Source organism: Rattus norvegicus, chromosome 16, assembly GCF_036323735.1.
Source record: "Rattus norvegicus strain BN/NHsdMcwi chromosome 16, GRCr8, whole genome shotgun sequence".
Classification (NCBI taxonomy): Eukaryota; Metazoa; Chordata; class Mammalia; order Rodentia; family Muridae; genus Rattus; species Rattus norvegicus.
Genome location: NC_086034.1, coordinates 70,052,664 through 70,070,587, shown reverse-complemented (window position 1 = coordinate 70,070,587; position 17,924 = coordinate 70,052,664). Strand labels below are relative to the sequence as shown.

Genomic DNA, 17,924 nt, shown 5'->3' with positions numbered 1-17,924 from the left:
AGGATATATGTATGCATAAATGATGATCCACCTGAATATACACTAACTTCTATATTTACAAGGGATCTAAGGTCCCCAGGGTTCTCCCAAGAAAGTGATTTGCCTAAAGGTGTATGACCAGGGACAGGGAAAGGCTAGAGTTGTATATCTTCATGACAGTCCAGTATTTCCTTCCATAGACATTCTTGCCTTTTGTTATACTGGGCTTACTGGGTTTTTTGTTTGTTTGTTTTTGTTTTTGTTTTTGTTTTTAATTCACGAGAAACTCAGACTACTATAAACTTCTCTATGATGAATAATTTTTCACTGGTGCAAGATAGATGATATTAGTGTATATTTACCATATATACTTTAATATATTTTGTTTATTTCACATATAATTTAAGCATATAATTTAAGCACATATAATTTAAAATGTAGAAAGTGGGGTAGGAATGATGGGGTACAGGCTCAGTGGGTAAAAGCACTTGCTTTGGAAGCACAAGGAACTGAGTTTGAATTCTAGCACCACCCACATAGAAAGCCATGCATGGCCATACACTCTGTGTCTCAGCCTTGAGGCCTAAGAAGAGGCCAAGAGTTCCATGTCTAGAAAGGGTAGCCAAAGGCTCCTGGTTTGGTGAGAGATCCTAACTCAGGGCAGTAAGGGAAAGGCACAGAGGAAGACATCTTACATTCTGTCCTGATGTTCACATGTATGTGGACAAGTGCATGCTTTTCCATATTCATGTACACCACACAGACACACACAAACACACAACATAAAAAATCACACATATATAACATATACACCACATAACACACACACTGTACCACACACACACACACACACACACACACACAACACATATACACACATACACAAACACCTCATAAATAACAAATACAACATCCACATCCACAGGATACAGAAATAGACAATGGACACCACACACATTTAACAGACATGCAAACAATGCAGAGAAGAGAATTTGTAAAATTATTGTGTAGTTAAAATTACCATGTAGTAAGAGGTACCCTCTCAAATGTCTTGCTTTAGGCTCCTTAATTTAAATATAAGTGCAATTATGCTTTGTCTTTTAGCACGCTGCTTTGCAGAAACCAGCTATGTGCAATTAACATTATTGCCTAGTCTTCAGCAAAATATTAAGCAATTAGATCAATTCTGAAGCAAAGTAATTATTAAATGAAAAGGCCTAATCATGGACTAATCACTATATTTACATATTCATAAATTTATAGCTGACTTTAGAATCAAAAACAACAGAAGAAAAGGAACTTTATCCCATGTACAAAGAACTTTAAGAGTGGATATTTTGACCTTGCCACAGAAGTTTAGTTCTACGTGCAGTACACTGCACTTTTTCTCAAGAGCTAGATAGTGCTGGGGGACTTTTGTCGTGCTATTGTTACTGCTGTTATTGTTGTTGATGTTGTTAGGTTTTAGATGTAGTTTTGATATTTTGCCCACCTGGTTTTGAACTAAGGATTCTCCTGCCTCAGCCTGTAGAGTTATTACAAGCGTATACCACTGCAACCGAGACCACGTGGATCTGTGAATCGGCGATGCCCCAGCTTTACTGAACTCATTTCGAATCATCTGCAGGGACAACATGGCCTGACAGTCACTGGATTTTGGCCTCCTGTTCAATTTCCCCTACTGTTTAACTGGTTCCCTTAACGAAACAAGGAGTCCTGCTTCTGTCTGTATAAAAAATGTGCCTGGAACGCTCTGGACGATGGTTTTACTGGGCCCTCGACTTCTTCATTTCGCACTTGAGCCTGCGAGCCATCTAGCTCTTGAAGCAGCAGCCAGGAGAAGCCTGCACACTGTGCCTCACTGAGCTCTTTATGTTGATTTAATGAGACAGCCGGCAATATTCAGGTATGCTTCAGGGATACTAACAGAGGCAGGCTGAATTTACATATTTATGAGACAAAACTGTTTGAACTCGCACACACATACGCACATAGACACATTGTGTTGCTGTGCTGTTTTCCTTTAAATGCTTTACATGAACACTCTTTCCCAGGGTTGCATTATTGATAAACATAAGAACTACATCTGGAGGAAATCCTTGGAAATTAGGTTCTAAATCCACATTAATGCCAAGTAAGTAATGAGTACCGAGAGGTAGTGAATAGAGGTGCTGAGCTCCATGAAGAAGAAAAATGAGTTGTTTTTTCTTTACATTCTGAGATGAAGATGTGAAGATACAGGGAGATCTTAACTCCTGGTTTTCCTCATTTCAAAGTTTATGCATGCACGTGTGTGTGAGTGTGGTGTGTGTGTGAGTGTGGTGTGTGTGTGTGTGTGGTGTGTGTGTGTGGTGTGTGTGTGTGTGTGTGTGGTATGTGTGTGGTGTGTGGTGTGTGTGTGTGTGTGGTGTGTGTGTGTGTGTGGTGTGTGTGTGTGGTGTGTGTGTGTGTGTGGTATGTGTGTGGTGTGTGTGGTGTGTGTGTGGTGTGTGTGGTGTGGGCATGTGCATGAGTGTGCACACTCAGGCATGCATGTATGTGCATGCCACTGTGTCATAAAATATATAACAAAACCAGGTCTTAAACAGAACTCCACTGAAAGTATATCTTGAACCCTCAGCCTCTGATGCATCTGAGAAGGCACAAAATGGCTGTTCCTGCCTGCCATCGCAGAGGATGCACAGAGAGGACAGACCTCCTCTGGCCTTCCTCGGCTCACTCTTTTCTCACCCTTAGGCAGCTGACACTTATTTGCTAGCAGCACACTTGAGTTGATGTAATCTGCAGTCAGCTTTAGATATCTTTCTTAGGAAATAAATAAAATACCTGAGCTTCCATCAAATGCATCTGAGGGAGGGGGGCGGCTCCTTTGCTTTTGTCCTTTGAAGACATTTTGCTATCACCCAGTGTGGTGCAGACAGATTAGAATTAAGCAGGGTATCCCTACAGGCAGGGTGAAGGGAGGGAGGAAGAGGAGAAGGAGGGAGGGAGGGAGGAGGGAGGCAGGGTGGAGGGAGAAAGGAGGGAGGGAGGGAGGGAGGCAGGGTGGAGGGAGGCAGGAGGGAGGGAAAAAGGAGGGAGGGAGGAGGGAGGCAGGGTGGAGGGAGGCAGGAGGGAGGGAGGGAGGGAGGCAGGAGGGAGGGAGGAAGGAGGGAGGGAGGAAGGCTGGGTAGAAAGGTGAGGCTGCGTCTGTTGATTCAACTTTGTTAAATGGAATTTTCTTTTGATGGAAGCTCTGTACTGCTGGGTTATAATCAGGAGTCAGCAGACGCATAGATTTGGTCTGGAAGCTCATCTTCTTGCCAAGCCGTTTAGAATTTAAGTGTTCTATGGGAAAGAACTTCCCAGAGAGATATGAGAGAGACATAACCAGACCCTCACAGCAGCCTCCCTTCTTGATGAAGAGCCGAGCTTTAGCTGGGCGCGTATTTGTCATTTGAGATGAAATAAATACAACAGTTGTCATAAGTGTGTCCTAACTACAAAATATAATGAACATAAACATTTCATTACAGTGATAGCTGAAACAACTTGTAAGATGGGCAATATCTGCCTGAATGCTCTGTGAAAAATTCTATACTAATTTTGATAAACATAAGCTCTATTAAAAAGTGCCAAAAACATATATTACAGGAGAGACTTTCACCTGCTATTGCTGAGAAACTCAGATATTCACATGACGAACAGTGAAACTGTCCCCGTTCCTCCTTACCCTATACAAAATCAACCCTAGGACAGGCAAGTTAGCTTAGTGGGTAAAGCTGTTTGCCATCAAGCCTGATGACTTGAATTTGGCCTCCAGGCCACACATGGTAAAAGAAGAGAATCAACTCTGGTAAAAAGTCCTCTGATGTCCACCCATGCCAGCTATATACTGGATAGAAGATGGAATATTCTAGAATATTCAAAAAATCAGAAAAACCTAAGCAGGGGGGAAAAAATCAAACAATCCAATCAATAAACTGGCTTAATAACTGGACTAATAAATCTTAAGAGATGAAATACAGAGAGCCAGTAAACATATAAAATCATGTTCAACCTCTCTAGCCATCTACAAATGAAAAATTAAAAACATGTTGCAATCCCATCTCGCCCAAGTCAGAATGACAGTCATTAAGAAAATAACAAGGAATTCTGCGAGCGTGCGAACAAAGAGAATTCTTGCATTCTGTTGGTAGGGATGGAATCCAGACCAGCCACTATCAGAATCGGTATTAAAGCAGTATTTCCCAAAACAAACAAATACAAAAACCTAACGGTGGATCTACCCTATGTCCCAGCTATACTACTTTTGGGTATTTACCCAAAGGGTTCTGAGTCAATTTTTCCCAGCGACACTTGAACATCAATATGTCTTACAGCACTATTCACTAAAGCTGAATTTTAGGATCAACCTAGGTATCCAATAAAGGATCTAAGATAAAAAAAAATGTGATATATGTACACAATGGGCATTTTTTTTCCTTTTAGCTGTAAAAAAACAAAGTGATGATTGCCAAAAAAAAAAAAAAATAGATCCAATGGTGTTTATTTTAAGTGAATTAAGTCAGACTCAGGCCAATGCTGTGTTCTTTCTCGTTTATGGATGGATTCTATACAGATACATAATATCATGTGTGCGCACATGGCATGAAAATGCATGGTAAAATGTTGAGAGGAACAAAAGGCCTGTGGTGGCTGCTGTTAGCCATCAAGTTGACTGAACCTAGAATCCCTTGGAAGGGAATTTCAATGAGAGTCTGTTCAGATCAGCTCACTCTTGGCCTTCTCAATAGGGAAGGATTGATTTGGGCCAACTCACCTACTGTGATAGTTACTACTCAGAGGATGCTGGACTGTGTAACAGCACAGAACATGAGCCCAACACTAGTATCCAGGTACAAGTTAACTTTTCTCTTCTGCTGAATTGGATGGAATGTCTGCCTCAAGGTCCAGATACCTTGATTTCTCTACCATGACATATTCTAAATCCCGCATTTTCTCACACATTGCTTTCGTTGGGATATTTTTGTCACAGCAATGGAAAGTAAACTGAGAGGTTCTAAAGGAAGTAGGTGGAGGAATGAGATGGGAAAGATTAGGGACTCTGGGGCTCATGACATGTTCACCATATACTATAGGGTTGTTTTTTTTTTTATGAAAATGCCCTTGCAACTAACAGTTCTATATACATTAATACACAGAACAAAAATTGTACAAGTGTTAATAATTGCTAATGTCTATTATCATGAATTTTTGAATATTTCCCAGCACTGTATATATTTAGTTAACAGCTTTTACTACATACTTAAAATTAGAAACTAAACTGCTAATTAGCAAGAAACCAGTATGTCATTGTTTAATTTTTAGTTTCATGGTGTATTAATAATCTTGGACATGCTACAAATCTAATATTTTTCTGTAGATGTGGGAGGATACTATGTGGGTTATAGAAAATAAGCAAACAGTGTGGACAGTTTGTGTGGCTCATGCCACGTTAGGTGGTATTAGCCATGAAGTGTTTTAGAGGCTCAAACAGTGAATTCTTGAAGCTTTCTTAAAATGGTATGGTTTAAACTGGTTAGTAACTACTAATGAATATCTTGAACAAAGCCATATATTTTATAATCTAGATGGTTTAAGATATTAAAGTGATACCAGTGATTCTATGTGGAAAGTTCTGAATGCATTACTTAGCAAGATGAAAATACAGAACATGATTACCTAACAAGAAAAGAGGCAGACAGACAGACAGAATAATGGATGGACAAACCATAAAAAAGGAAAATACACAAAACTAGATAATTATATTCTGAATGAAGTCCCCTTCCCAAAAAAACTTAGTTATGCTTTATTCTATGTTCAATTTGAAAAGTTATACGTTCTATGTGGTAGATGTCTCAGAAACCCAGAAAAGAGGTCTTTTCTCTGCTACACATGACAGTTCCCATATACGTCTTCCAATAACATGTGATACCAAGTACCACTTGAAAACTTTCTTTATCTTCGGTAATTGGAGAAATAAAAGGTCACAAGTGTAAAAAGATTTAATGAGGGAGGTTCAGAGGTATATCTACTGGGAAACATTTCCCTCAAGCAAAGTTAACTTTTTACCCACTTAGGCATACTTGTGAATAATGCAGTAATCATACCTGGACTCCACAGGGAGAGACCAGCATTTTCCCTAGGCCTAGGAAGGGCAGATGGCCAGTAGGAATAGTGAATTAGAAGCTGGGATTAAAGTGTTCGTAGGACTTCCCTTGCAATGCATATCTGTCCAAACATTTGAGTTGCTGTAAAATCTGGTTGCATCAATGGAAATGAAAATAGATTGTTTAAAAGTACTGGGAATAAATTCTTAGAAAAATGTCTGTCTTGCCAGTGCATGTGGAAGTGAATCCATTGTTCTGAAGAAACTCCAAGCTGGCTAAGGGCTGACTCTGATGGCAATGAGTGAGTATAATCAACAGTAGATTATCTGCAGGAGTCAGGAGACTGGACATCCTCTACAGACTCCTAAAGTCCTCTAAAGACTAGTTTGCTCTGTCTTTCATCCCTCACTGAGTTACTAAGCTGCACCTCATATATGAATGTATATGTGTATATATATATATGGAATCATTGGCACATTTTAGACCACTGTTTAGTGTATGTAGTAATCCCAATGCCTTTCCAGTTATTTATTCATTCTTTGGTTTTTGAATCCCAGATGATGCCTGTGTATTTTCTCTAATAAAGGAGTCGGCTTTGTCGGGTGGGAGGGAGGGCAAATGGGAGCACAAAATAACAATTGTAGGATGAGGATTAATGCTCCATTGGAACGCTTCACAACATTCCACAAATGTATGTATGTATGTATGCATGCATGCATGTTTATATGTATGCATGTTTATATGCATGTATATATGCTTATTTATATGTGTGTTTACATGTATGTATATGTATGCATATGTTTATATGTATGTATGTTTATATGTATGTATATATGTATGTGTGTTTGTATGTATATATGCATGCATGCATGCATGCATGTGCCTCTTTGTGGAGCTAAGGTTAAGGATGCCTCTCACAATGAATTATCTTTCTTACAATATAGGAAGGGAAGAAGGTTTGGGAATGTGTATTGTCATGAGTCACTTCCTGGCTTGTGTTTAACTTTCGGGTCCTTTAATCTCTTCTTTTGGTAAACATGAATTTTCTAGCTCAGTGTCTTAAAACCTAGTTACAGAGAAAATGCTCTGCATAATGGACTTAATGACCCAGGACGGGAATAGCACAGCTCTGGAAGGAGGTATGTCGGAGAGCCATGCTATTTATATATGAGCAAAGCCTCCACAGTCTGTCCTGCATTACCCTTGCTTCTATTAATAAACCATGCTCCTCAGGAGTACCTAGTTCAAGATGTATCATACATGATTAAAAGCACTGAAAATAGAAAAGATGTTAAACTACCTCTGCCCTAATAGACCACTATTAGACTTGGTGTCCTGATATGATATGACTGCCGAGTGTTGGATGATTTATCATCATTGTTTCCTAACTCCTAACTCCCATAGATGTTGGCAACTTTCACACTGCTCTTTCCACACCAAATAACTCTCTGTTCTGTGCTTTGTGCCTTTAACTTTCTTGATCTGGCATCTGTCTTTTTCTCTCCAATGTCATCCATTCATGAAGGTTTGAAAAATGTTCTAAAAAGTCTTCTCTAACACTTCTATCACATTTACACTCATTTAATAAATTGTGACCATACTTTTCGATGGTTTCATAATTAGTAAATGGCATTTTTGTTGTGTATGAATTTAATCTCTGCCCCTTCTTGAGGGTCAATTGCCTCGTCGCTTCTGCTTAGGACACACCGTAACACAGTTCTTGTTCAAAGTGGCTGTAGGTACTCTTCCAAGTTGCTACCAGAGAACCGTCTACTGATGCTGGTGTTTAGGAAGCTGCTCTGATTTAGGTGAGAAATATCGCCCCCAAGAGACATGTATTTGAACATGTGTTCCCCAGTGGGGGGCACTGTTTGGAGAGGTTATGGAGTTTGCCAAAACAGATATATCACCAAGGGCAGGCTTTGAGAGTGTATAGCCTTGCCCACTTCTCATTTCCTCTTTCTGCTTCCTGGAAATATAATCAGCCAGCTTCCTGCTTCTGCTGCCATAGACTATGGCTCCTGCCATGGTAGACCCTATCCCTTCAGAAGCATAAACCAAAATAAACTCTTTTTCCTTGAGGTCATGGGAATTTAGCACAGCGGCAGAAAAGTAATAATACAGATAATCATAATTTTCACAGAAAGAACAACTGTAATGCAAAAGACTGACCTGAAATGCACAAGGAGTGTTGTCCACACAATAAACTCTCAGGTTGTAATCCAAGGAGTTACAGGACATGCAGCCAAACACAGCCACCTTGAGCTGCTTTACCGCACAGTCTGTGATGGGCTCTCCCGTGAGGGCATACGTTCCAAAGCTATCAAGCAGCACATGACAGGCGAAGGGATCCAAGAGGCAGTAACAGGATGTGGACTCATCCTCCACTGACATTACTTCCTATTAGAGAAAGACGTGTTGAATTCTCTCAGTTTGCAAATGCCATCGGGCCCAACAGTTTACATGGATATAAATAAATAAACTCTCCCGGGATATTTTATTGTCTTAAATATCAATGTTAGATGGCTGTTTTCTATTAAGATAACAGCTGGAGGCAAGAATGCATGAAATGGGTCATGTACAGTATGGTGTCCATTTTAATAGGAATGATAACAAACATTGCTTTGAAATTTCCACTTCTAGTTAATTGCTCAGTACCAGTTTTTAAGAAGTTGAACGTTAACCTCAATAAGCCAACTTACATTATTATTACTTCTCCCCCCAAGATCTATTTTGGAAAACCTTCTAAAACACCCTTAAGTTGATGTTTATTTTTCACTCCACCACTTTATCCCCTTTCATTTTCAATCATTCACAAGGGACCATTAAGTAAATGATTTGGATAAGATGCACTAGAATATTTCACCCTCTCTGATAAGAACTTAGGCATGTGTGACTGGTTTGGTGGAGCATAAATCGAACACCATCTGGATGGAGAAGATTGTGAGGAGAAGCCGAGAAATGAAGTGGTAGGAAAAAAAATCAAGGCAAAACAAAACACGAGGGGAGAGAAGACTACAACACGACCTCTCGATGAACTTTATAGCCCAAAACATTCTCCTGTCACAGTGCCAGGACCCAACATATAGCAGAATACGTTCTACAACAAAGAAAATGGACTGGTCTCAAGATACAGCTGTGCTCGGCAAACATAATACATGGCAGCGACTGTATATTTTCTCCTAGAAAACATGATTTTCTTTGACTTCTTTTGCCTGATGTCCCTAAGAGGCAAGATTCCAGGACTGGCACATGTAGGTTACTGTGTTTCATGCAAACTGGCTTCAGTTGGACATGAAGAATTCCCCATTAGACAGGCAAATCATCGCTTTCACTTAAAATAGTAATTCCACTGAAGTCTTTCTTGGCTTTCACTGTCTCTTTGGTTGTTAGCTTGCCTCTCTCATATTGATATATATCTCCTTACATGTACTTATTTACATGGTGGTGATAATCTTCCATGTATTTGCTAATGCTCTAAACATATATTAGGCTCAGTCCGTGTTCTTGGATACTTAGAAGTGCAGCCTCTCTTCCTTAAGCTAAATCCTCATTGACACAGAGTAATGCCAGTTCAGAAAAGGACATGGCCTAGGAGCAAGTCCGGAAACTCATCAAGCAAGAGCATAGTGTATGTGTCTCAGTGGGTAATTACTACTGGCTTCTCAGACCATACAACTCAGGATTATATTTCGCCTGTGTTTTCCATTATTACTTGTAAAGGCTAGCAAATACCTAGAGGATTGTGTAAAATGAATTCCATAACTGCTTGGCAACTAGCAAATGTTCAACAGCTTTGCCGCTGATCTGCTGTAATAAGAACGGCTAAGGTTAAATTTAAACCTTCCACAGAACCCAAATCCCATTTAAAAAATAACACACACACACACACACACACACACACACACACACACACACACACACACACACACACAGAGCATCTCACCTCCCACTTTCCCTGCTGCGTTCTCTTCTTCAAGTGGATGTTCCAATGCTCTGAACTGACGTCTGCACAGTGAGGGATGGTCAGTGCAAAGGGAGTTGTGACAAGCATATCTGGAGGCCCACAGGTGACTTCAGGACTCAGGAGGACCTCAGATCCATCTGACTGCAGACTTCACAGATGAGAAAAAGATATGACAGAGATGCACGTAAAACATGAGGGACTTCAAATGAGAACTTAAAGATTGGGATAGTTTACAAGCACGGTGACATCCCTTTGTGGAATGACTCGGAGAACAGGTAGTAACCTTAAACTGCCCAGGTACCAAAGGTTGACTTATGGTTAGATTTTAACGGGTTTCACCAGCAAAAATTGTCAACCAGTCATTTGGAAATAAGGAGAGAATGAGAGAACCCTAAAATGCATCTGCAGAGCCAACCCCAGCTATCAAATGATAATTCTTGTTAACATAGCTGTACCAATGAAAAATCCCAAGAATTTAATAGAACTGACTTAATTGGTTGCCTCATCACCAGATCCATTTCCCCAAACAATATATTCAGTAATAATTAGTGCTAGTAACAAGTTACTATGCAACAAAACACTACCTTGTGTATATATAAATTAGATATGATTATTCTGGTTAAAAACCTACTTATTTCTGCAATGTACAAACATACTGGGTCCATAATATTTCACACTGATTGATCAGTGGAAAGCTATAAATGCACATAACCATGTACCTGATATCTAATTTTCAAATCTGAATTTAAAGCCACTTTGCCCAACTCTGGAGTTCAGGTTTTCCTATGCTGTAATTATTTACAACAAAATTACCACTGTAAAACCTGCAAACCCAGGTGAAATTTCAGTCAAGGAGTCATACCTGATTGACTCCCTCTGTTCACTCTATAGCTCCCTTCCCCCGACCCATCTTGGGAAAGGGAACACAGGGCCACTGGGCCACATTCCAGCCCTCAGCTTTATTCAGCTCTAGTGGGGAGAAGCAACATGGGAATGAAGTTTATATAACAGCAAAGAGTGAAAGTAACATAACATGAAACCCACTTAATTTCTCCCAACTGCCTAGGTGTTAAGGGACAAGAAATTGATCTCTTGCTTGCTTTGTGTGTTTTCACTTGTAAGAAATATAATGATATGATCAGTGAGGTATTTGCAGACTCACAGATGAACAGTGCGTGTTGAGATCTAGCTCAGTTAGATATTCCCAAAACTTATACTCTCTCCACTCAGGAAGACATTTAAATGTGTCATCCTGGATCCTGAGAGTAAGCCCTGAGCAGCATAAAGTTGTAATTCAGTTCTCAAAGGCAAAACTCATTTTATGGTCTTATGTAGGAGAAACCTCTTTCAGGAGTTTACCTACATGCTACTATATCTGAGTCACATGTTTTGACATTCGCTGGCCTAACCTCAAGTTCTTCAGGGCCACGCGTGAGCTCACTGTCTATCGTTTGCTACTGGACTAAACCCAGGTGATCTAACAGAGCAGGATTACCCCACATCTAGTGCATCCAATACCGAGCTGAACATCATTGCATTGTCACCTTGCCTCCTTGTGAAGCACTAGCTATGCCTTCAGAAGATTATTTTCTTAAAATGCCTGGATTTTACAGTTCTTCTTCTGTAAAAGCAAAGCGTATGTTAAGCTGAGAGGCCCTATGTCTTTACATTTGAGCAGCAAGGGAGATTGCGAAACTGTGTTCGCAGTAGCAAATCCTCTTGGGGAAGTCTAGAGTGATAGACTCAAGGTTGGAGTAAGAGGTGAATGTCAAGAGCATATTCTCAGGACATAGTTGTGGCTTGTGTATGGAGGACTGCCAGTGACTTATAGAGAGGGTCAAGAGCTTTTCTTCTAATTGTCACCTTCATTCATCATGGATGAGAGAAGCAGCGATACCTATGAGTGACCAATGAGAAGCTCTTCTAAAAGACCTATGTAATTGCTTTCAGAGAATCATCCCCCCTTGTTGAAGGAATTGTTAAAACATATGTGGATTTGGAGAATTATTTAATGCCAAATGAACTGAGATCAGCTAATTAGAGGAGCCAGCACATACATTGTGCTTAGCAAGACTCCTCTCGGTCATAAATGGAAGTCCGATCAGCACTCACAGCCATAGTATGCTGGATATTAGAGTGCCAGGGCTTTGTGATAAGTGGGCATTGGGTCCTACCATAAGAGCCAAGCCAGAAACCCAAAGTTAATAGTAATCCCCCTTCTTTGAAAAGCACATCCATGGTCATTAATATCTCTATGGTGATGGAACGAAACTTAATATCTTAATTTTTATTTTCATCAGTAACAATAATTTGCCCTTTTCTGTCACTTTCTATCCTTGACCATCAGAGATTTACAAATATTACCTAAAAGCCTTTATTCTGGGAAGATATGAAATTACTATATACAATCACAGAGATGTCAATGAGAAAGTGGTCAGATAAGCCACCTTAACACTTTGACTCACAGCTCCTGTGTTCTATGACTAGACTATCTTTCTTCTCTGTTACCATCAAGAGATCGTTGGCTCTTATGACGTCACAAAGAAAGACGAGATGGAGAATATGATCGAGCTTGAGTCATGGATAACTATTCAGGACATTTAAGGACAGGACTTGGGAGAGAAACCTTTAATTGAGTGTGGACAAAGATGAAGCTTTATAAGAAAAGCTTGGATGGCATTTGTATTTTCTCACATTATACAATATATAAGACAGGATCCATGTCCCTGCTAGAAGAAAAGCCAACACACTTTTTTTTCTAATTGCTGAAAGCTAATAATATCTGCTCCTATTAACAACAGTTACTTCAGAACCACAATATGAACTAGTTCACCTCATCACATAAGCTAGTATGCTTCCCAGATTGAAAAGTCTTGTTGCCTGGGGCCTTTGTTACCCAACTATTAAATTATCCGCCTAGAGATGCAAAAACATACATTTATAGGAACCTGCATATATGCCTATAATTTAGATCTTCTGTATGTTAAAGTAATTTGAGATCCAGGCCCTGTCTCTAGAAGAATTTCATTATCTGAGTTAGCATAGTTATTCGGTAATATGTCTATGTGTCAATCAATAGATCGTTCTTTAGTAAAAGTTTCACTGCCTTAGGAATACACACGAGTGGGATTTAGGGAGCTCTGGTCACAGGGCTGGTCCTCCTGCTCTGTTCTTGCCTTCCAGTCTGTTCTCAACTCAGCCACATGGCAGCTTGCTCTGGCCTCGAGGAATTGGGGCTATTTTTGCTGCTCTGCAGTGCTAGACATGTCCTCCAGACAGCCATTGGACTCCCTGTCCTGTTCAGGGCTCTGTGCAAATGACATCCGCTAATGAGGCACTCCTTGCCCATGCCCTGGTAATTGGAACATTCCCTACACCAAGAGCTGACCTTTGCTTTTCTTTTGCTCGGTGTGTCGAATGGACTATCCTATTTGCTCATTTGTTTTCATGTCACTTCTAAGCTAAGATGAACTCTACATGAGGCTAAAGATTTCAAAGTGTGGTTCATTATTGTATTCTTGGTGTCCAAACATACTCACTCAAAATGTTTGGTGGAAAGACTACAGAAGCCAGTTTGAAAGGGCTCCCACTCATCAAATCCACACTATTTCGAGACTCCAAATAAGTAAAAAGTACAAAGTGTAAGAACACAGGAAGGAATAGAAAGCATACAGGAGCTACTGGTATAAATTAATGAATAAGGAAAACTTAAAAAGAACCGAATGCCAAGGAATAAACAGAAAACCATCACTTAACAGCCACAGCAATTCTTGAGGTAACCTAGAATTGCAAATGATAAAGTCTAGTAGGGGAAGATATTCTTTTCTAAAGAACTACATAGTTTCAAAGTACCCACCACAAGGTACTTGCTAATTACAAAAGGCAACTATTGTTTCACATGGGTGATTCGCCATATACAACTTGACACAGTTGTCAACCTTACTATTGCCAGTAGTTGAAGGGATAGAAAAAGCATTCCTGGAGATGCCCTCAGAATGGTGAGAACGCAGCATCTCTGCTTGTGCATTACCAACGTACACCTCACAACTAATACCTCATCACCGGGAATCATGAGAGGAACTCAGCTTTCTGGAAAGTGGGCAACATGGTCCCTCTGCAGGTTTAATAGTCACTGCCATAAAATTCAAAGACAGAATGACTTTGGATTCAAATAGACTAAAGTACAACGAATTAGCTTGTGGTTTTCATTTGCCACAAAGAACTCTGTTCATTAGATAATAGTATTTTATCAATGCTAATGGTTCAACAGTGATACTTATAAACCTTTAGGTCACGTGCACACGTCTGCATTTTACTCGCATGTGTAAATATATGGGGGAGAGAATACAGTGAAGTAACGAACATCAGCCCTTAGAAACCTCATCTCAGGAGACAGAAATTCTGTTACCAGCCTCCAAGTTTTCATTGAGCTGAAAAATATATTCGATGAAAGAATGGATGGATGGATGGATGGACGGACGGACGGACGGATGGATGGATGAGTGAATGAATATAAATGGGCAACTTGGGAAAAATTTTTTTTTCAGAATTCTTGTTGCATGAACCATGAGTTGCAGGGAGACAGGGGCATTGCAGGTAGTGTTGTCTGCCCTGTGGAATAAGTAGCATTCTCTTCTTTCTGGGTTCCATTGCCAACACTGCTGACCCTGACATGGCGGGTGTAGCTGCTAAGACATTGTGCCTTCTAACTCGACGGCTGCTGATCTGATACTAAACTTGTAAAAGATCTTTTTCTTCAGGACCAAACTGCCAGTTTCAGGGTCTGGTCGTGGTTTTCATGACTGTTGTCTGCCCTGCTGAACTTGGTAATCACCGTCCCTGTCTTCTTCCTGATGACCTAGATCGTAGATTAAGGGATTTTCCCCCCCTCATCTCTATGCACAGTATCACTCCGGAATCCAGACAGGAGAGTAATAATAGTTTTACCATGTCAGAGTCTTGGTCAATACATAATTAAATCATATAGTAATGGAACTGACATAAAAGACAGATAACAACTATAGCACTAAAAGAAGACCCATAAAAGTCAAGGTACTTCTAACTTTCTAGAGTTTTTAACCTACTGTTCTCATTACTTTTACAATTTTTTTCCCTTTCCATTAAAATCCAGACTCTGACCTATGGTACTAAACATTTCAGGGATTTTGTTGTTATCTTTCCTTGACCACAAATTACAAAGCATTTCTCAGGAGAGTAACATCCTAGAATCTGCCAGTGAGCTAGGCTCTTCAAAGCTCTCATTTCTCACTAATTTCAAATTATGAACTCACTCATGCCCTGAAAACTTTTTCTCACAATTCCTATGCAGGTTGCAAAAAACCAAACATCTGGGAAGACATAGTAGGTGGCAAGGAACTGAAAAGAGAAGAGAGTTGGCCAATAGCCTATTTGTTACAGCAGATTCTGCACTTTTTTTTATCTTCAAAAAGTTCTAAAGCAGGAACATGGCTCAGAATTTCTTTTTTTCTTTTTTCTTTTTTTTTTATTAACGTGAGTATTTCTTATTTACATTTCGAGTGTTATTCCCTTTCCCACTTTCCGGGGCAAACATCCCCCTAATCCCTCCCCCTCCCCTTCTTTATGGGTGTTCCCCTCCCCATCCTCCCCCCATTGCCGCCCTCCCCCCAACAATCTAGTTCACTGGGGGTTCAGTCTTAGCAGGACCCAGGGCTTCCCCTTCCACTGGTGCTCTTACTAGGATATTCATTGCTTCCTATGAGGTCAGAGTCCAGGGTCAGTCCATGTATAGTCTTTAGGTAGTGGCTTAGTCCCTGGAAGCTCTGGTTGCTTGGCATTGTTGTTCATAAGGGGTCTCGAGCCCCTTCAAGCTCTTCCAGTTCTTTCTCTGATTCCTTCAACGGGGGTCCTATTCTCAGTTCAGTGGTTTGCTGCTGGCATTTGCCTCTGTATTTACTGTATTCTGGCTGTGTCTCAGGAGAGATCTACATCCGGCTCAGAATTTCTTAGGTTGCACAGTTCATTCTATATTCCTGTATTCTTCCAATAAAGGTCTGTTCAGTGCTTATAGAATAGAGACAGGCTGTCCTACTTCTTTTACTCACAAAGTGTCCTTGACACTAACATTTGGAAATTGCGTTGTTCTTAAGAAAATATTCAAATAGCTGTGCATATAAGAGGGGCTTGGTCATTTCAGATTCTTCTAACGAGAATTTTGCTATTTAGGTCTGCACTCAATGGTTTGCTCTAGTTCCTTGAGCTCTTTATATATTTAACTTGGGTTTTTTGTTCCCCTCCTACCAATGGAAGAAGAGTGCCTCTGACCTTTTTGCCTACTAGTGGGAGCTTTTTCTTCCTATTGGGTTGCCTCATTATCCAGCTTTGATATGAGGATTTATGCCTAACCTTATTACATCTTGTCATGATAAGTGTGGTTCAAATCACTGGGAGGCCTGCTCTTTTCTGAAAGGTAATGGAGACAGAGGACTGGGGTGGGGAGAGAGAGGTGGTGCTGGGAATGGAGGGAGGAAAAGCTGTGGTTGGAATGTATTATATAAAAAAATATGATCAAGTATTTAAAAAAAATAAAAGAGAGATTTGGGCTTCTGATAAATACAGGGCAGCCTCCCAAAATGGAGTCCAGGTGCTGGTTGAGCTTAATGCTTAGTGTTAAGGCTTTTGATGCTGCTGCCATCACAGAACATTCAACATTTCTCTTTACATCTGCCGTCTGTGTGTAGCAGCATCTATTCCTTAGCAAGGAAGGCAGGTTGGAGGTTGATTAGCAATGATTGGGAAATAATGCCACAGCTCATCAAGCCATTGTATTCCATTAGTTGGGAAGCACAGATTGAGAACACCGCATTAAAGCAGCCCCCATGCGCAATTCACGAGGGACCAAAGTGCATCTCTACCATTCAAGGGTTTAAAGATTTGGGTCACCCACATAGTATTATCTAAAATAGCATCCCGGGAAGAAGGCAGCGCTGAGGGGCATGTGGTGGGAGGAGAGTAAGGAGTATCTGGGCTTGTTGAAATGGAGCAACACCACACTGAGAGAGATTAAACTGTTTGCATATGTTAAACGGCTTTCGTTTACACACACATTCGTGGGGGTGTTTACCAATTAATATACTAAAGGAAGCACAAATCATGTGCAAATCACCAGCTCCTAGACACAATTTAAGGCTCATCTTTCATGCAGTGTTGGGCTTTTTAGAAGTGAAATGATGCCTTGCTGTGAAAGAGTGAGGGGAGAGGGAGAGGAGGGGATCTATGCATCACGCTGCTGTGACAGTTTTTAATATCTAGTAAGTTGTTTATGCATTTACATTTGGAATGGGGAAACAGCTTTCTCTGGAGGAAACGCTAATCTTATTTCATTTTAGTCAGGGAAGACCTAGAGAGAAATCATGCCCAGTATCTTCGTTGCTTAGATGTACGGAAGCTACTGGGTAGAAGGATGAGACAAAGCCAATGGCACAGGTCAACTTTGAGGCAGAATTAAGATGGTAATCTAGTACCTTATTAGTGCCTATTTTGTGTGTGTGTGTGTGTGTGTATGTGTGTGAATGAGTGTGTGAGAATGTTCATGAATGTGTGTATGAGTGTATGTGTATATATGTATATATATGAGTGTATGTGTATGAATATATGAGTGTGTCTATCAATGTGTGTTTGTGTGTATGAGTGTGAATATGTGCATATGTGTATGGGTAAGTGTAGGGGTATGTGTAAGTATGAGGTGTATGTACATATGTTAGTGGTTTGGGCGTCTGATAGTGGTAGGAAGGAGCTGTTCTGCAGGCCATATTTGACAAGCCTGGAATATTATTATTTTAGGAAACACTAGTGATTAGCTGCCAGGG

General features: G+C 40.3%; 1 protein-coding gene across 9 annotated transcripts in view; it reads right to left on the bottom strand.

Annotated features, from left to right (window-relative positions):
* Unc5d (unc-5 netrin receptor D) overlaps positions 1–17,924 on the bottom strand; it is a 546,764-nt gene that overhangs the window by 39,275 nt on the left and 489,565 nt on the right. For all 9 annotated transcript variants that reach the window (XM_017600136.3, XM_017600138.3, XM_039094549.2 and 6 more), the window contains 2 exons: positions 10,057–10,225; positions 8,283–8,510 (listed from right to left, as the gene is read on the bottom strand). In XM_017600136.3, coding sequence (XP_017455625.1) covers positions 8,283–8,510; positions 10,057–10,225 — 397 coding nt within the window. The remainder of the gene's footprint in view (positions 1–8,282; positions 8,511–10,056; positions 10,226–17,924) is intronic.